Source organism: Balaenoptera acutorostrata, chromosome 11 (assembly GCF_949987535.1).
Source record: "Balaenoptera acutorostrata chromosome 11, mBalAcu1.1, whole genome shotgun sequence".
Taxonomy (NCBI): Eukaryota; Metazoa; Chordata; class Mammalia; order Artiodactyla; family Balaenopteridae; genus Balaenoptera; species Balaenoptera acutorostrata.
In genome coordinates this window covers 48,548,441-48,568,834 of record NC_080074.1, presented here as the reverse complement: position 1 = coordinate 48,568,834, position 20,394 = coordinate 48,548,441, and the positions used below count along the sequence as shown (strand labels likewise).

General features: G+C 37.7%; 2 protein-coding genes across 5 annotated transcripts in view; both read left to right on the top strand.

Moving 5' to 3' along the window:
* RAB3IP (RAB3A interacting protein) overlaps positions 1-1,880 on the top strand; it is a 48,972-nt gene extending 47,092 nt beyond the window's left edge. For all 4 annotated transcript variants that reach the window (XM_057557269.1, XM_057557270.1, XM_007195027.3 and 1 more), the window contains one exon: positions 1,520-1,880. In XM_057557269.1, coding sequence (XP_057413252.1) covers positions 1,520-1,602 — 83 coding nt within the window. In that variant the 3' untranslated portion in view covers positions 1,603-1,880. The remainder of the gene's footprint in view (positions 1-1,519) is intronic.
* Positions 1,881-13,600: 11,720 nt separating this feature from the next.
* The window catches only part of MYRFL (myelin regulatory factor like), a 117,144-nt gene continuing 110,350 nt past the window's right edge, over positions 13,601-20,394 (top strand). The window contains exon 1 of the mRNA XM_057556430.1: positions 13,601-13,786. Within this exon, the coding sequence (XP_057412413.1) occupies positions 13,741-13,786 (46 nt within the window). The 5' untranslated portion in view covers positions 13,601-13,740. The remainder of the gene's footprint in view (positions 13,787-20,394) is intronic.

Genomic DNA, 20,394 nt, shown 5'->3' with positions numbered 1-20,394 from the left:
CTTTAAAATGTATATCTCAGAAATAACTAAATTTCCTTGTCAATTGCATTATTATGAACTTTCATCAAATCTTTAACCAGGGTCATTTTTAAGTCTTTTGTCATTTACGGACAGTTCTGGGTGTACTCTGATGCTTTTTCAAAATTGTTCCTATAAAAGGGTTTCATCTTCAAGGAATTCTTGGAAAAGACTGACAAGTACAAGTTTCTGGTAACTGACTATACTGCTGAACTGAATGAATGAGCATTTTCAGAACTCTAATGGAAAACTGATGAATTCATAAAAGTGCTAACAAAAGATCAAGATGGAAAAAAAAATTAATTACATGGGACTGAGTGAACTGATGAGGATGATTATAATTTTTGTGACTTTCTGTTTGAATAAAAAAATAAAATAAAATAAAAAAAGAAGTTTTTGTAGGGAAGAATGAAAGGTACTCTACTTTGTGAAAACAGGAAGAAGGGATCATGAGTGGTTGTGGTGATGGTGATAAAAGTGATATCTTGTCTGGTTCCTCTTACTCTTTCACTTTACAGCATTTGTTACACATTGTATACTGAGTGAGTTTGTAGTAAATTATTGTTAGTTTTACAATCTGTTTATTATCTGTGCCTTGTGCTAAAAAGGATTTAAGGCAGTTAAATATAAAGCAGGGTTTCTCAGCCTTGGTACTATTATTATTTTAAACTGGATAATTCTTTGTTGTGGGAGGCTGTCTTGTGCATTGTAGGATGTTTAATAGCATCCCTGGGCTTTACTCACTAGATGCTAGTAATGAAAAATGTATCCAGACATTGCCAAACGCACACCTGGGGACACATTCTCCCAGGTTGACAACCACTGATCTAAATCAATCTAATCTGATCATATGTCAGAGAGAGACCTTTTATTATCTAAAACATAGAGCAAATTTCTTCCCACTTATAGAGGGGACTTTCAGAAGCACAGGTAATTGAAATTTACGGTTCATCCTCTGCATTTATTTTTATTTCTAATTGAGCCATACACAAAATCTTTCCCTATTATTACAAAGAATGTTACTAAGTTCTCTGGACTGTCTCTTGTTTTCCTTTTTTTCCTGTTTACTCTGTTAGTTTTAATGAAAAGTGAAAAATGGCCAAGATACAGCAAACTATAGCAAGAAGATGCATAAGTTAGATAATAACTCTTGTGTAATTGAGCACTGAGTGTAGTTACTCAAGAAGGCAGCAGCATTGCCAGTTACTCAGGACACTGAGATGCCTACCTTCTTTTGGGCTAAAATGGTAGTCAGTCATTGATGTATCTAACAAATCGTTGTAGCAAAATTGGTAAATACTGCTTATTTATTCATAAAACTGGGATGCTCACAAGTACACGGAGAAGTTAGTGTGAAATAGTGATAGCGTGTCTAAGCATTAGGTACGTCATCAGGAGATGCCCGACTGGCATTTCAGCTAATCTGAAATTTTCAGTGAAACAGATTAAAAACTAAGATAATAGTTTATGATTTATGTGTTTCTCTTTTCTGTCTGTGTAGTTGATCAAATGTTTTGGGAAGTTATGCAGTTGAGAAAAGAGATGTCATTGGCAAAGCTGGGATATTTCAAAGAGGAACTGTGATGCTCTGCCTGGGACCATGCATGAACCTCCCTGAAGACCTGGAAAATGACTGAATATTTTTATGGTTACTTGATATTTATTTCCTTCCAAGGAGTGGGTCCAAAACTTTTTCCCTCTTTTGCAAATTACACTGAGAAGTACTGTGATTTCTTTTAAACTGACCTATGCTGTGTTTGCTTATTCTTTAGTTGAACACACTATAAAGAATTACAGGTGTACTAGTGATTGTAATTTATAGTTGCAAAAAAAAAAAGCTAAATAAATAAATATTAGATTGAGTGTGTTTTTGCTTTCTCTTCTAGCTCTGACATGATACGTAGGGTCAGCTGAATATATTGAATTGTAGTTTTCAAACTTCATAGCAGCCTGCAAAAGACAAGGCTAAGTGAACAGGATCAGCTTCCTTCCCCCCCACTAGAATGACTCTATTTTTGTCTGTTTTATATGTTAGGATTAAAAAAAGATTTTATTTAAAGAAAGACTTCTTCTGAAAAGAAAGTCACTTTTGTTCATTCTGTTCTCTGTAACTTAAAGAATCCCTTTATTATGGTGATTAATAGAGGACAGTCACATTTTATTCTAGAGATGCAGTCTTGAACATCTTGATGTAGTGTATTTATACTTTATATACATTGAGCACTGTAGTAATCATTGAAAGGGTATAAAGATAAATTAGGAGTTTGATGTGTGCTCTGGGGAGTTGGAAGGGGTGTGGGTTGAAAGAGTGATACTTGCAAAGGATACACTGATCACAGCCACTCGATCTGTCATTTTCAGATTGTAAAACAAATTGTATGGAAAAACTATTGATTAATATTAATTATACAAGTAAATAGTTTCATGATAGAAGTATAGTGAAGTACAGAAAAACAAAAAGAAGAAATGAGAAACCACTTTAGTCCGTCCATCTAGAGAAAGCTACTCAATATTTTTGAAGAATAGACTTACAGATATTTTCTACCTATGTGTGTACATTTCTGAAACAAAAAGTAGACTTTCTATTTTTTTTACTTAAAAATTCTACAAATCTGGATCAATGTAAGGTTTTGATTATAGGATGGTAACTAATTGTGTTTGGAGATTAGTTTGTTTTAAATTTCTTTTTCATGTCATAATGCTGTGATGAGGATCCTTGTGTATACTTCTTTGAACATTGTTGGGTTATTTCCTTCGTATAGATGCCTAGAAGTAAAATTGTTGGGTCAAGCAAGGTACATGTGTATTTTAAAATATTTGATCTGCATTGCCAAATTGCCGTCTAGAAAAGTTGAACCAATTTATATTCACAGCAGATGTGTATGAGAGAACTGGTGTTCTGAAGGTGGTATTACTTTCAGTCCTGTCTCAAAGGTTTGGTCAACCTTACGTATAGAAGACTCAGTCACCAGGATGGATGGAAGCCCACAGACAAAAGGATATTTGAGAATGGTATGGCAGAAACCATCATTACCATGCCCAGCTCAAGAATATGAAATTGAACATGAAAAGAAATTTGAAACTAGAATTTTATGCCTTGATAGTTCTAATGTGAGGGCATAATAAACATGCACTCAGACTTTCAGAGCTTCAGAAGATTTTCCACACAAAGATGCAAATTAAAAACACTTTGGGGGGACTTCCCTGGTGGCACAGTGGTTAAGAATCCACCTGCCAATGCAGGGCACACAGGTTCGAGCCCTGGTCTGGGAAGGTCCCACATGCCGCGGAGCAGCTAAGACCATGCACCACAACTACCGAGCCTGCGCTCTAGAAGCTGCGAGCCACAACTACTGAGCCCATGCGCCACAACTACTGAAGCCTGCACGCCCTAGAGCCCACATGCCACAACTACTGAGCCTGTGTGATGCAACTACTGAAGCCCATGCATCTAGAGCCTGTGCTCCACAACAAGAGAAGCCACTGCAATGAGAGGCCTGTGCACCGCAATGAAGAGTAGTCCCTGCTCACCGCAACTAGAGAGCCTGTGTGCAGCAACAAAGACCCAATGCAGCCAGGGGAAAAAAAAAAAAAAAAATTAGGGAGCTTCCCTGGCGGTCCAGTAGTTAAGACTCCACACTCCCAATGCAGGGGGCACAGGTTCGATCCCTGGTCGGGGAACTAGGATCCTGCATGCCGCATGGCGTGGCCAGTAGATTAAAAAAAAGACACACTTTTGGAGAAAATACTAAATTTAAAAGAGAAATCCAGGAGATGCTTTGAGATTTGGGAAGAAAAGTGATCAGATACGTAGAGAAAGTTTGTTGATAAAAAGAATAAAAAAGTAAGGCTAAAGAAAATTTTAAAACTTCAAGTATATCCATAACAATCTAGAACTAAAATTCTTTACAATATCAACACAATGGGAATGGGAGGAGACCAGAGAGCATGGGGATATATTAAAGTTCTTGTTAGATGAAAAATGGAGATAATTAAAAGTGAAGAGACCAAGTAGAGAAAGAGTATGATATGGAAATAAAAAGTAAGTAAAGGGCTTCCCTGGTGGCACAGTGGTTGAGAATCTGCCTGCTAATGCAGGGGACACGGGTTCGAGCCCTGGTATGGGAAGATCCCACATGCCACGGAGCGGCTGGGCCCGTGAGCCACAACTACTGAGCCTGCGCGTCTGGAACCTGTGCTCCGCAACAAGAGAGGCCGCGATAGTGAGAGGCCCGCGCACCGCGATGAACAGTGGCCCCCGCTCGCCGCAACTGGAGAAAGCCCTCTCACAGAAACGAAGACCCAACACAGCCAAGAATAAATAAATAAAAAAATTTAAAAAATCAAAAACAAAAACAAAAATTAAAAAAAAAAAAAGTAAAAAGATAGTCAAATTGGATTAAAGTCTATGATAACTAAACAAAGCATAAGGACATGGAAATGTTGGAATAAAAGAATGGAAAAAAGATACCAGGAAAATACCAAAAGAAAGCTAGAGTGGTTATACTGTTATCAGAAAAAAACATGATAGGACAAAAATATTATTAGACATAGAGATGGGTTTTACATAATACTAAAAATTGAGTGCACCAAGAAGACTTAATGAGAAAATAGAAATAATAAAAATGGAGAAATTTAAAAATACTAAGAGCTGACTAATAATATCAGAACTTACAAGGATACAGAGAAAGTGCTTCCAGGAGAAGTTTATAGCTTTAAATCCTTATTTATATTTTTTAAATGAGCTGAGTGTCCAATTAAAGAAGTTATAGGAGAACAAGATGAAGGAGATAAGAGCAGAAAGAGAAAACAAGAATGCAGTAGAAGATCATAAAAGCTATTGAGTCTTTGAAAAGATGAACAAAACAGACAAATTTCTGGCAAGTTTATCCTGGAGAAAGAGAAAATGCACAAATAACCCATACTGGGAATGAAAAGGCGTATGTCATTGCACATACTAACGGATGTTATAAACAATATGGCAATAAGTTTCAAAATTTAGGCAAAAGGGAAAATTCCTAGAAAAAATGTGTTATATTTTGGTTAAGAAGTCAGAAGCCTGAGCAGTACTACTGCTATTAAAGGAAAGGAAGTAGTTAGAAATCCTCCCGTGAAGAAAACTCTAGGCATAGGTGGTTTTACCAAACTTTAAAGAATGGGTATTCTAATCTTAGATATATTCTGGAGAACAGAATAAGTATGTCTCCTACATCAAAAACCAATATAACTGATAGTAAAACCAGATGGGGGCAATACAGAAAAGGAAGATTATAGGCCCGTTTTGTCGTGAATATATATGCAAAGGCAAACTGAATTTATAAATATTTGCTGCATTTACAGAATAAAAGTGAAAAAAACATCTGATCCATAGATGGAGAAAAACATTTGATAAAAATGCTCATTAATAACTTTAATCTGTAGACGAAAGGGTGCTTCTCAGCTTGGTAAAGGGTATCTTCAAGCATCCTATAATAAACATCACCCTAAGAGAGGAAACATTAGAAACATTCTCTTTGAAGTGAACAGTAGGATAAAGATGACCACTGTCTTCACTTTTATTCAGAATTGTACTATAAATGTTAGCCAGTGCAGCACCACGAGGAAGATAAAGATACAATGATTGGAAAGGAGAAAGTAAACTGTCCTTATTTGCTTATGATGTGATTGTCTACATAGGAAATAAAAAAAATCTTCCATCAACTTATTAGGTGGCTAAATAAGGGATCAGTATATAATTGTGAATTATACTTACATACACCAACCTCAAACAATTGGAAAATAGACTTTTTAAGACCAAACAAATGCAAACATAATTCTAAAGTGCTAAGTAATCTAACCAAAGATTACTGTGTAATCTGTACACAGACCTGTGTGCAGAAAGTTATAAAACTTTACTAAAAAGACAATAAGGAGGACTAGATTGATCCTATGTTCATGGATAGAAAGACAATATAAAAGATGTTGGGCTTTCCTGGTGGCACAGTGGTTAAGAATCTGCCTGCCAATGAAGGGCACATGGATTCGAGCCCTGGTCTGGGAAGATCCCACATGCCGCGGAACCACTAAGCCCCTGTGCCACAACTACTGAGCCTGCGCCCTAGAGCCTGCAAGCCACAACTACCGAAGCCCGCATGCCACAACTACTGAGCCCGCATGCCTAGAGCCTGTGCTCTGCAGCAAGAGAAGCCACCGCAATGAGAAGCCCTCACACCGCAACGAAGAGCAGACCCCCACTCGCCACAACTAGAGAAAGCCTGCATGCAGCAATGAAGACCCAACACAGCCAAAAAAAAATAATAAATAAAGCCTGAAAAATCACATTAAAAAAAAAAAGATGTTAATTCTCTCCAAGTTGATATATAGATTTAGTGCATCTCCAAACTAAATCCCAACATTTCTCCTTGAATTGACAAAATGAAATTTATGTGACGTGGTGAAGGATGAAGAATGATCAAGGCACTTCTGAAGAAAAAGGAGGAATAATTTATCCTGTGAGAAGGACTTCTTATAAGGCTGAAGTATTTAAGAGTGTGACGTGAGTGCAGAAACAGGAAAAATGGCCAGTGGAATAGAATAGAGAGCCCCAATGCAGACCCATGCATAGGTGTAAATTTCATATTGACAGAGAAGGCGTGGTAGATCAATGATAGAAAGGACTATTAAGTAGAGCTGACAAAAAAAGAGGAATATACAGAATTGGATCTCTTCTTCACACCATACATAAAAACAACTGTTTTAAGTGTCCTGGAACTTCAGAAATTTTGATGTAGAAAATATAGTTAAAACTAAAAATTTTGATGTAGAAAATATAGTTGAAACATATTTCAAAAATGTAGGTGAATATCTTCCTGATCCTGCTTTAAGAAGGACTTCTTAAACTGGAAGCAAAAGAGACCATGAAAGATAAATAAATGTAAAAGAAAATAGTGCTTTGTTATAAATTGTTAATTTAGACATATTAAAGCCAAACTGTAAACTGTAAGAAGAAATTTGCAAAACTCATAACCAATAATAGATTAATATTAAGAATATATACAGAAATTCTACAAATCCATAAGGAAAAAAACCTAACAGAAAAATGGATGGAAGACTGAAACAGGTCCTCCACAGAACTGGAAGTGCATATGGGCCAATACACATATTAGGAGGTTTTAATTTCTGTTAATAATCAGATAAACTAAGTCAAGACCTCAGTGATATGTTTAAATTTATCCAACTAGCAAAAGTTAAAAAGCCCAACACAGTCAAGTTTTGAAGAGAATTTCAATCAATAGGATTACTCATATATTGCTAATGGGAATGTCAATGTGTATCTACTACTGAAAAACCATTCATTTGAAAAGTTGAGCATTAGTTGCCCATAGCCTAGCAGTTCCACTTTTAGGCATATACTCAAGAGAAATACTTGCCACAAAGTGTCCCAGAATACATATATAATAATGTCCTGGGAAAAACCCAAATGTCCATCTACAGGAGGGTAAAGTATTGTGTGCTCACATGGAACATAGCAACATAAATTGAATGAAAAAGTAAAACACTCAGAAGGCTACACATGGCATAATACTTTTCTCATGAAGTTCAAAAACTACTAAAACGAATTGTTTAGGCATCTATGTATATGAGACAAAACTACTAATAAAAAACCACAAGATAGTAATAAACACAAAGTTCAGGATAGGATTACCTTTGGATGAGAGGGAGATAAGGAGAGAGAACTGGGAGCCGCAAATATATGAGTAAATCATTGATAATGTTCTAGTCCCTGGATTGGATGATGGGTTCAGTTGTCATTTAAAGTAAATGCATGAACAAATGAATTAATAGAATCATGCACAGACCATGATAGTGGGGTGTTACAAACCAAGGATTATGATTAGTCCAATTATATAAACCTGAATTCCAAAAACTAAAAGGGATAACAGGACCTGTTGATGAATTGGAAGAAGGAAAGGAAAGAGAAATCGGTTCTGAAACCTAGGCTTTTGGCTTTAGCTATTGCTGCAATTTATTGAGATGAGGAAATCTGGGATGGGGCATATTACACATGGTGGAATAGAGACAAGAATTTAGTGTCTGACACATTGTTTGAGATGCCTGTTAAGGATCAAAGTGGAAATGTTAAGTAGGTATTGGATATACAGGTCTAAATTCAATGATACGGACAGGCCAGCAGATAAATTTGGGAGTAGTTAGCCATGAGATCAGACGAGAGCTTTAGGGATAGTTTGGAGTCAGAGCAGTAAGACACTGAGCCCTGAGCTACTATGACAGAGGAAAAACCTACGAAAAAGACTGACTACAGAGGAGCTAGTTGGAATGACAAGGTGGAGGAGAGGGAAGAGTTAGGGTGCTGACTAACAATTTAGATTCTTGAGAGCATTTCTACACAGAATTTAATCACCCTGATTACCAATTCTGAAAAAAGAGGGAAAGGCTTTGATACATTTCTATAAGTTCAGAGCTGGGGAGAGAGCCTGGCCCAGTGGAGAGAACGCTGGATTGGGAGTTGCTCAGAAGACATACATTCTGGTCCAGGCTTGGTTCCCCAAAACCTGAGAGGTTAAGCAGGTGGCCACTCCTCTCTGACCTCCTCCATAAAGCTGGATCAAGCATTCTCCAAGCATCTCTCCCAGCTCTGAAAACCCACAGCCTTTGACTAAGCATCTACACTGAAAGAACAAAGGTTTGTTTGTTCAGTCCTGGAAAGAAGTTGCAACTACCAACCTACCCACTTCCACCACCACCATGTAAATCCTGTGTTTTTTTGTTTTGTGCACTCAGCCTAAAACAGGTTTGCTTTTATTCAGAAGCTTTTATTCTCAAAGATTTTCTTCATTGTTTTTCCCTACATAGATTTTTTTTTCCTATAAGGCACGATGTTTAAAACAGTCCAAAGCAGTGTGAATATGTATTTGTATTTAACGTTTGTGCTAGAAAATACTTTTTTGTTTTCCTCATGGGATGCAGTACCATCTTAAGAGATGCTAAGTTTCTTGTCTTTGACATGTGGGCAAATAAAGACCCAGTAATATCTATAATTTGTAGAACTTCTAGAAAGAGAATTCCTCCACACTAAATCCATTCATTCTTTCATTCATTCACACATATTTGAGAGTCTTATATGTGTCAGGAGCTGTTGTAGGTGTTACAGGAGCAGCAGTGAGCAAGACAGGCAAGGTCCGAATTCTCATGGAGCTCTCAGTGTAGTGAGAAATGGACAAAAAGACAAATGTTAAAAGATGGGACACGTCCTCTCTATATAATTAAAATGGGATAATGGCTAGAGGGAATGAATGACTACTTCAGATTAGGTGGTGAGGAAAGGCCACATTTAGGACTTGACATTTTTAGGCGGGGCTCTGAGGAGATCCGGTCTTGAGAAGGGAGGAGAGTAGGGAGAGCGGTTTAAAGCTGGTGTAAACCCCTGAGGAAGAAACAAAAAACGGCAAGAAGAGCTAGTGTGCAGTTGGTGGTAGGAAGAGTGGTAAGAGAAAATTGGAAGGTTAAGCAGGGTCCGAGTGTAGGTCTTTCTAAGTCATGGTTGGAAATTGGGAGTTTTCTGTGACAGCTCTGGTCAAGCTCTAGCTGGCTCTTTCTCAGCACAGCTTTTAAATACTGGAATCCCGAGATTTTTGCCCTGGGCCCCTTTCTCTTTGAATATTCTTTAGATCGTCTCATTTAGGCTCATGGTCTTAAAAACTTTATGTAACCATTGCTCATAATTGTGCATCTCTAACCCTGGCATTAATCCTTCCCTAGCTCTAGACTCTTGTATCCATTTGCCTACACAGTCACTCCACTTGGATTTCAAATGGGCATCTCAAATCTAACATGGCTGAATACCTGCCCAGTTGCTTAAGCAACAATCTAGGGCTTATTCTTGATTTCTCCATTTCTGTCACCACCACCCCAATCCAATCCATCAGCAAGTCCCATCAACTCTCTCCAAAACATATCTTGGATCCATCCACTCCTCTCTGTGTCCACTACTTCCACTCAGTCCATCCAAGCCATCATCATCTTTCACCTGGACTCCTGCAATAATCTCTTACTTGGTGTACTTGCTTCCACTCCTGCCCTTCTACAATCACTGACAGCAGCCAACATGATCCTTTTAAAAACAAAAATCAGAATGTCACTTCCTACTTAATGTCCTCTCGTGGCTTCTTAGAAAAATAAATCCAGGGACTTCCCTGGTGGTCCAGTGATTAAGACTCCGCACTTCCACTGCAGGGGGTGCATGTTCGGTCCCTGGTCAGGGAACTAAGATCCTGCATGCTGCATGGTGTGGCCAAAAAAAAAAGGAAAAATAAATCCATAAACCCAAACTCAACCCAAACTCATTAAGTTTCCATAGTGGTTATTGTTAACAGAGAAATAATAAAAATCAGCTTGGAAAACAATGCATGAAACTTTTTAAAATGGAAAAAAATATCAGAGAAGAGGAGCAAGCTTGCTAAAGAATAGAAACCCTTGCCAAAGGCAGCTGTCAAGGAAGTACAAGCCCACAAACACTCTGAGTTCAAGAGGAAGGACTGTGATATGAGTACGAGAATTCTGGAGCTATCAGTCTCAGGGACAGTCTTAAGAGAGACAAGGTTCCCATCATTACATCCCCAGATTTAACCACAGCTGCTCAGCTTTGATCTATTTATCTATTGATGTTCTTAGGAAATGTCAATACCAAAACAAATCCAAATGACAACTACGTTAAATGGCTATTCAAGAGAATGAATCTCCACTGAATTTGTGCAAAATGGGATGCCCAATAGAACTGGAAAATCTTAGACCATTGGAGAGGTAAAGACCAGAATCAAGGAAATATGGGTAATATTTGTTATTTACTGTGAGGGAGAAACTTCCACTTAAATCCCAGTTGCCACCAGCTGCATTGTGCTCAGCTGTGTGTTCTGGACTCAGTAATTAATACAGAGATATTTTCTAGCCCTTCCAACATCTTGCTTCCAAATTCTCTTTGCTTTCCTCAAACCCTGTTGGTTGTTATAATTTAGCCTCCAACCCAGATGTTGCAAACTGAAGGCTGAATTGCCCTTTCACATGTGTGCTATTTGTCCTTGACAATGTTTTGGTGTATTGTTCTGTTTGTTTTGTTTTTAAACATATTGGTTGCAACATTTAAAAATGAGATTTAAAATTAAAATCTGCATCTCCAGCTTCTCTTTTAAAGTTGGCCCTTTCAAGAACCCTGAGTCCATATCCTTGAGTGGCAGCACGTGGAGAAAGCTGAGTGACTCCACTGTTTGGCGGCTCTACCCTTAGGGCATGTACTCTCTGGTTTGCTCTCTGTTCCACCGCCCCTAAGTGTCTCCCTAATGGAGACACAGCTAAGGGTCAGTTGTCGGTTATAAATATGCTCTCATGGTTGTTTTTTGGCTTATTTTGACCCATTTTACTCACTTACCTGCCTGGTCCTATAATTATTTGAGCTTGGGACTCCAATTCTAACCTTTGTCTCTCAGCTTATTAAATGGAATCTAATTTCTTTCCTATCACTCATTACTCTGCTGCTGACTATGTGAAGTCTCTGGGTGAACTGTTGGATAGACTCCAGAATCATCATTTGGCAGAGGATATAGTATAGTGACTTAACTTCTAACGGCCTCCAGAAAACTTGGCTGGGAGCTTCCAGCTAAAACATAGGCTACATGTTTTAGACATCTTAATTCATCCTGCACCTAAAGGCATAGAAGCTCTTTTAAAAAATCACATTTGATTTCTCCCTTGCTCCCCATATCCAGTTGGTAGCCAACTCTTCTTGGTTCTATAGCATCTTCAGGCTTTGTTACTGCCTATCTGGATTCGCAGTCGCTTCTCAGCTGGTGTAAATTTAGTTACTGCCCCAATCAACACACTCTAACACAGCTTCTTTCTAAATTAGACTTAATTATATCATGCACCATAACTACCCAAATAGAAAATATCAATAGATATGCTTAGAATGAATATGCATGGAATCAAATTCAGATTTAGCCTAACATTCAAAATCTACCCAAACCCTTCTTCAGCTTACTTCTCATCTTTTTTTCTCACTCCACCATCCATACACTGTAACTTCAGTCGCTGTACCTGGGCTTTCTCCCCTCCAAGCCATTGCTCATGTTTTTAAAGACATGTCCATTGTTTAAGTCTCTTCAAATCCCAGCTCTTTATGACACCTTTCCAGATCCTCCCAGATGAAATTAACCTTTCCTTCCTCTGTTCTCTTGGGATGTTTTCCCCAGCTCTTATGAGAGTCTGCCTTGAGTTATAGTTCCTTGTATTTTTCTCATGCCCTACATTTGAGCCTATGGAGGGCAGGGACCATAATTTACACATCTTTTTATTTCCTGCACCCAGCAGAGAGTTTAGCACAAGTTGAACTGAAACAAATAGAAAATCTATTTCTTGAAGCAACTTGATGACTTGTCCTTAAAGATCTGGGGCCCAATATAACCTTCAAAATAGGATTCTAAGCCTCTTTTTTTTCCCCAGGATAAAATTAATTTTTTTGTTTAAACAGTTTATATGTGTGAAGTTTTAAAATACTTATTAGGAAGTCTACCACATCACCCATACCAATTCTAACAAAAATGAAATAATCTGACAAATTCAGAATGTGAGACATTATATAAGACAATGCTCCAGGACTGTTAAACAAGTGTCAGTGTTATAAAAACCAACCAACCAAAAATGACAAGGATATATATAGAGAGAGAGGGAGAGAGAAAGACAAAAAGCAAAAGTGGGAAAATGTTAGCAATTAGTAAATCTACACGAAGAGTATAGGGTATTTTATGGTACTGTTCTTTCAGTTCTTCTATAGGTTAAAAACTTTCAAAATAAAAAGTCGGGGAAAAAGGAAACAGGAAGGAGCTGAAAGGACTAGTTTAATTTCCTAATTGTATTCCTTTTAGTCTGTTATTAGATAAGTTAATAACTAAATAGTGAAAACAAAACATTTATTTGGATATACCTTTATATTAAGGAGTAAAACCAGCTAGGAGTGAACCACATACTTGGTTGTAAGAATTACTAAATCAGAAATGCAGTTTTATTGCTCATTAGAGGGACTTCTCATACTTTATGGTTTATACTTTCAAAGAAAATAAGCTGGAGGAAATGGACAAGGTGCGTATCAAGGAATTTTTTTCACTGCAAGTAGATTTGGAAATATTTAACAAATCCTAACTTTTCATTATCACAAGCCTCGGTATCTATGAAAGTGATTATATTGATTTGCCCTCTTTCTCTAGGTGAAAAAAAAACCCCTATATCTTTGCTAGGTTGTAGCTAAATCGATCTGGTTGATAGAGGAAGAGAAATAAATATATCGGTGTAAAAGGACAAATAGGAGATAAGGCTATGTATTTATTGCCCATTTATGTAATTACATGTGTCACTAAGGACAAAGGTCCTTAAAACAAAGACGAAAGGCAGAACAGAAACAGTTCCCTATAGAAAGAGAGATGGATTTTCTACCACTTCCCTCTTCATGAATTTTCCTTTTGCGTGGTTACATATCCTTCTGGTTTTATGATCACATTTGAAAACTTAACCATCTTTTTGGGCACAGTTTGATGGCTGAAGATATGCTTCACTCCAATAAAAAGAAAATGAACATTTTTCAAGAGCATGCATAGGCTTCGAGCTGAGAGGACAGCATTTAGTTCCTGAGGTCTGATAATCATTCTGTGCGGAAGTAACTACCAGGACCACGGCACCATGGATGTGGTAGGCGAAAACGAGGCCCTACAGCAGTTCTTCGAAGGTAAGAAGCCCGTTTCCAACATCTGAGAAACGGTACTGCTTACTATCACTGTCTCACCTTTTTGGAATTCACTTGGGCTTTGAAAGAAATACTATTGTACTAACTGTCCTGAAGTCAGAAGTGCAGGTTTATTTGCTGTGTTTGTAGCAAAAAAATCAATGGTATAGGCAGTGATTTTTAAAAATTCAGGATTTCCATCTTACAGCTTAGTTGTTGAAAGAACCAAGAGGTCAGCATACCTATGTTATTAGAATTTGTCCCTGTCCTGTGCTAGATTTTTTTTCTAATCCCTATGTTTCATAAGACTAGATTTTTCTTATCTCTAAAATTATTGAATACAGCACAGGAGAAATGTAAGAGTTTACTTAAGATGGTTTTTCTGTTAATATAATTAAATACAAAACAGCCTAACAGTAAAGGAACACCTCTTCCCCCATTCCGTTCTTTGTTTTTCACAACACTTTAAAAATGTGTAACTATTGAGTGATGATTTTTTTTGAGGTTAAATATATTTTTCCCCAAGCGAAGGCTTACTATAGGACATGGTTGCAAAGATTTTTTTTTCTAAAAACCTGAAATAGTGGTACCACTTCTCATATTTTGTTGGGTTGATATTCTCATGGTGGGTCTGCTGAAAATGTCAGGAAAGGCTTGCCTTCTTGTGACACCTTTTAGGGAGCCATTGGGAGACTGCATGTTAGTGCAGCTGCAGTTCCTTATCAGTTAGTCACGCTCAGACTTCCATGGGAAGGGAAATGTTGCCAGAGCTCTTTGCACATTTCCAGGTATTTCCCAGGAGGGAGTATGAGAATAACTGAGGGCAGACCAGCTCACTCACAGAATCCAGAGGGCAGTTAGCATATTGAGAAAGTGCTTTTGGCATTTCTTGTGATTAGTAAAGTGACAAATACTAGACGTTTAAAGATTGAATGGAATTGACCCAACACCATATTGTATCGAACACTAAAGAGTGTTTATATCAAAGAAACAGTGAGATTTTAGGTCGCTATCAGAAGGAATTAGTACAATACAGTAGGTTCTGTGGCTTGGATTTTGCCACATGGGATAAGAAGGAATATAAGACCTAGAGAATTATTGTGTTATTTCAGCCCTATGATCCATCCCATCATGTTCTATCTCTGACAGTGCCCAAGTCAGTGTGTCCACTTGGGTCACACAGTAGGCACACTAATGTTGCTTGATTGTTGTTGCCTGATTTTATATCCTGTGTAACTTTCATTTGAGCAGTAGGTAGCAAGCTCCAAGCTACAGTTATATCTGCTTTATTTTAGAGGAACCATCAATTGATTTTATAAATACACAAAGTCTACTTGATTTCTTTCCAGAGCTAGAGAAGACCTGAAAAGTTCATCTGGTCTACCTTCTGTTTTTTGGAAGTGCTGTTATACCTATAGAGTCACTATACTGTCCTTGTTTATGCTATTTTGAGAAGTCTTTGGGGATATAGTTTCCACAAGTCCTCTGTATAGCTGATTACAAAATCTGATTTATTATTATTATTATTATTATAGTATCTTTCTTAGCCCAAACTAAACTCTGGCTCCTTTTGAAGCCTTTTTTTTTTTTTATTTTTTATTTATGGCTGTGTTGGGTCTTAGTTTCTGTGAGAGGGCTTTCTCTAGTTGTGGCAAGTGGGGGCCACTCTTCATCGCAGTGTGCGGGCCTCTCACTATCGCGGCCTTTCTTGTTGCAGAGCACAGGCTCCAGATGCGCAGGCTCAGTAATTGTGTCTCACGGGCCCAGCTGCTCCACGGCATGTGGGATCTTCCCAGACCAGGGCTCGAACCCATGTCCCCTGAATTGGCAGGCAGATTCTTAACCACTGCACCACCAGGGAAGCCCCATTGAAACCTTTTTAACTAGGGAGGAGTAATTTCTCCATGGAAAGAGAATAAAATGGTCAGTGTTTTTCTTACATTATCTTTGAATGAATAAATGGAAAAGATGGTAAACTTTGGAAATAAAAAAATGGAAGTACTAACTTAAGTGATTCCCCTCCCCCCGAAAGTCACACAGCTGGTTGTCAATTTTTTATTATCTGTTTAGCAAATATCGATCACTGACGGTGTGCCAAGTCCAACAACCACAACTTTTAAATGATAGCCTGGAGGGCTTTGAGACGTTTCCTTTAGATTATGATTTCCTTTCTCAAATATTCCTTAGAATGAGGACAGCAAGACTGGATCTGATATTCTCATGAGGAGGGCCAGTTGTTCTGTTGTGCTCTTGTCGATATGGCAGCTTCTAATTAAATGCAAACTCATATAAAAAAATCAAGGTCTGAAAAGCAAGAAAAGTTTTTGTAATTTATTACCCACCTGAAAGCTATTTTTTCTTTGCTTTCTCAGACTCTACATTCTAAGAATCTGGATCCTAAATAATATATGTTTTTCTTATGAACACTTCCGTATTAAAAACTATCTGTACTGACAATATCATCACGAATTAAATGGCCTTGAACATCAGAGCTCATGCTGATCATGCTGAATCTTTATGGTGTGTCTCAGGAAGATGACAAGAACAAAGCATGGTTCCAGGTAGCTGGCACACCTCATTCTATTGCCTGCCACTGATGCAATAGGTAGGCCCATTAGCTAAAGCAGAAGAGGTGGATCAGGTTCTCTAGGGATCCCAACATCCACTGGAAACTCAGATACCACGCGAAATGTTTGGCTTTTTCAGCAAAGCTGATACTACTGCAAGAGAAAGGTTGTAAGAGGAGAGGCACATTTTATTTCTAATAATTAAAAATTGGTTACAACTTAAAATTCTAATAGTGGTAGATTAGTTAAATAGATTATGGTTCTTTCATATAATGGAATATTTTGTAGCTATTAAAAATGATGATGATAAGGAAAAGTGTTTATGATATAAAGGGGAAAAGCGGATTACAAATTGGTATATATAATACAATTGAATATATATATGTATTTTTCTAGAACAAAGTTTATTAAAACTGATCTGAAAGCAGTTGCTATATATACATACATGCACACCTATATATGTAGAAACAATTGGATGAATACACTACAAGTATTAACAGTAGTTATTTCTTAGTGGTAGGAATATGGGGATTTTTACTTTCTTCTTTATACTTTATTATCTCAGTGCTTCAAAGTTGGAATGCATGATGTCATAGTCAGTTTTTCTTAAATAAAGGAGACTGGGTTTAATTTCACAAAACTCCTCTGTTTAAGAGTTTCTTTTCTGTGTAAAGAAAAATTGTATGAAATGGATGAAAAAAAAGATTATTAGGTGTCTTCCATAGAAAACTATGCCTGGATCATGTCCTTTGGGCTATCAGATTCTATGGGATTTTCACCTTTTATTGTCTTAGAGCTATTTTGAAACTCTGTAAATTGTAGATAATTGATATCAATGCAATGAATTTTGTCTATAGATATGTAAATGAATTGTCTCCTTTTGGGGATCAATAGCTTCAGTAAAACCCAGTTTTCCATTTATTTGTAAATTCATTCCATGGCATAGCCAGATTTAGATTATCTATCTGCTTACCTATCTCTATCTATATAGATCTATCTATGTATCTCTATTTGTCTATCTAGGTACCTAGATCTAGATCTGCTGTTTGAATTCTCCTTGAACCACTTGTAACATCTTCCTGCTTCCTTCATGAAGTATATAAAAATCTTTGGCATGTGTTCATCTTATATTTCTATAAGTCATGATTTTATCTTTAAAAGTATATATCCTTTAACACTAGCCAAGTTTTAAGTTAGTTAACTTTGACTTTGTTTTATCTTAAGTTTGCCCCAGGTTAATAACGTTTGCTGAGCATTTACCATGCATGAAGCACTGTTCCATTCACTTTACATTCATTACCTCATTTACTTAGACTTTGTTTTATCTTAAGTTTGCGCCTGATTAATAACGTTTGCTGAGCATTTACCATGCATGAAGCACTGTTCCATTCACTTTACATTCATTACCTCATTTACTTAGACTTTGTTTTATCTTAAGTTTGCGCCAGAATTAATAACGTTTGCTGAGCATTTACCATGCATGAAGTACTGTTCCATTCACTTTACATTCATTACCTCATTTACTTCTTACAGCAACCCCCTGGGTAAAAAAGGAATAGAAAATGAGGTATGGAAAATCCCATTCCTCAGTTTACCTCACTTGTTTTCCATAGCTGTGACCTTACATTCTTAATTTGGTTCCTTATGGGTATTTCTTTTGGGCTACTGTGATATCAAGATTCATCTTTTATTTCCCAGCTTTTTAGAACAGTTTAGAAAAACTAATTTGAGAATATTTTATTGTTCATTATATTTAATCTTTAAAAAGAAATTTTCTAAATTGGTGAGAAGCTGTTTAGCTCATCCTCTTCATAAAGTCCTGAAGTAGGTTCTCAAATGCTTTTTGGCTTATCACGAAAGCAAAAGAGGAAATGCCTGCCCTGACTGAGCAGAGTGGGAAAAACTACATACAGTTGTCCCTCGGAATCCGGGAGGAGATTGGTTCTAGGATCCCCTCTGATACCAAAACCCCCAAGTGCTCAAGTCCCTTTCATAAAATGGCAGTAGTATCTGCATATTAACCTATGTACATCCTCTAGTACATGTTAAATAATCTCTAGATTATTTATAGTACCCAATACAATGTAAATGCTATGTGAGTAATTGCTAGCATGCGACAAAATCAAGTTTTGCTTTTTGGAACTTTCTGGGATCTTTTTTCCCAAATATTTTCCATCTTCGGTTGGTTGAAATCTGCAAATGTGGAACCTGCAGACACAGAGGGCTGACTCTCCTGAAGAGATCACATGAAAGCAGAAGAGAGAAACTAGCTGAAGAAACTCCTACTCACCCATTGAAGTTTGGGGGGTGAGGGGTAGCTCCTAAAACCAGAAGCTGTGGATGGGCAAGAACCACTGGACAGCTCCTGAGATCTAAGAGGAAGAACAGTCCCTTCAGGAAGCTGCTGTCAAACAAGCTTCAAAGTATTTTCTGCCCTCCTCTCTCTGCTTAAAATTTAAATTTCTAGTTAGCTATTATTAAAGTAGGGTGGTAGGGATGCAGGGTAGGCAAAAACATCTGCTACCCGTGAGCTGTACAGGAATATCATGGAGGTGTCAAGTTTTCGGGAAAATGAAGAAAATGCTGAAGATTCTGGAGCAGAAAAGCAGAGACTCAAGGGACTGACCCAGATGGAATGGATCTAGAGAGGCTTCAAGGGAGGGTTGGTAGAATTGTTGAGCACAAGAGAGATGTAGCTTGGAAAAGTGCCCAAATGGTGCTGGCACACAGTAGACAGTAATCTTTATAGAATAAATGAATGAAGAACAGTGCACAGACTATTCTATTCAACAGTTTGAACTCTAGGTTCGGAGCACCCAGCAAGTTCAAATATGGGAAGAAGAAAAACTTTCCCAGTAAGCAGAGCAGAAAGTAGCAGAAAGGTTCAGTGAATAAAACAAACAGAGGCCACTGAGACCAGTGCTGCCAGTCTGTGGGAAGCCTCAGATTCCATTATTACCAGAGGTAAAGTCGTAAATGTCTTATGTGGTTCCTGTATATTACTTCTCCAAAAGTGAAACCAACTCTGATTGGTTGATGTTCTGAATTCCTGTGATTGGAATCAGAAGCTCTGAGCAGCTGAATGCAGTGTAGACGGCTGGCCCTGGGCAAGACTGTATTGCAGGTAAAGGGTATCTTTGGCCTCCGGCCAGTCTCTCAATCTTTGTCTTTCTTTCACTTTAAGACCACCAATTTTTCACCCTCTCACATAACCAGCATCTTTATGCCCTCTTCCTTCTGTCCCAATAAAACCTGAGTTTGCACAGAAGGTACAAATGGCAAAGGATCTGATGACACCTTACATCTCTATAGGGTTTTGTATTCAATGTGCTTTCACAGAACACAAAGTCGTTTTGATCATACAAGTCAAAAAGATTACCTTCTCTAAGAGTAGGTTTGGTTGATCTCTAATGGAATTTTAGACCTCATGTTGCGTCCTAGAAACGCTGAAATTATCCCACAGAGGCAGGTTCTCCTTGTTTATTGATGAGGCCACCTCTGTTTCTGTTTGGAGACACTATGGACTTTCTAGGGGACTGGGAATGAGAATACGTCAAGGACAAGAAGAACAACCCAAATCATGCAAGCTGCTTATAATTATTTGAACACTTCTATCTGATGTTGGCAGGTGGTTAGAAATTGTGTTGCCTTGTCATGAAGCATCCAGAACAAAGAAGCGTGGGCTTGGTGCCATTAAGAAAAAAAATCCCTTTTCTTCTTTCACGCTGGGATCCCCAAGGTGAAGGCGATTTCATTAGAATTTAAAATGTGCTGTAACTAGGTCAGAGCTAACTTCTGTCACCTGCACATTTGAGAACTGCCAACGTCATCAGCAACTGTAGGGGATCCGGGAACAAAATCACTCAGAAAAACGCTTCTGAGAGGAGACTACACCACCTTCTTTGGTGTTATTGATGTTGTCATCTTTTCAGCTTGGGATTTAGAAGTCAGCTTCTGGAAGACTCCACAATGTCTTGGAAGCTGAACATTGAATACATGGACAATTGTGGAGAAAATAGATAACATAAAACAAGAAATAGTAAT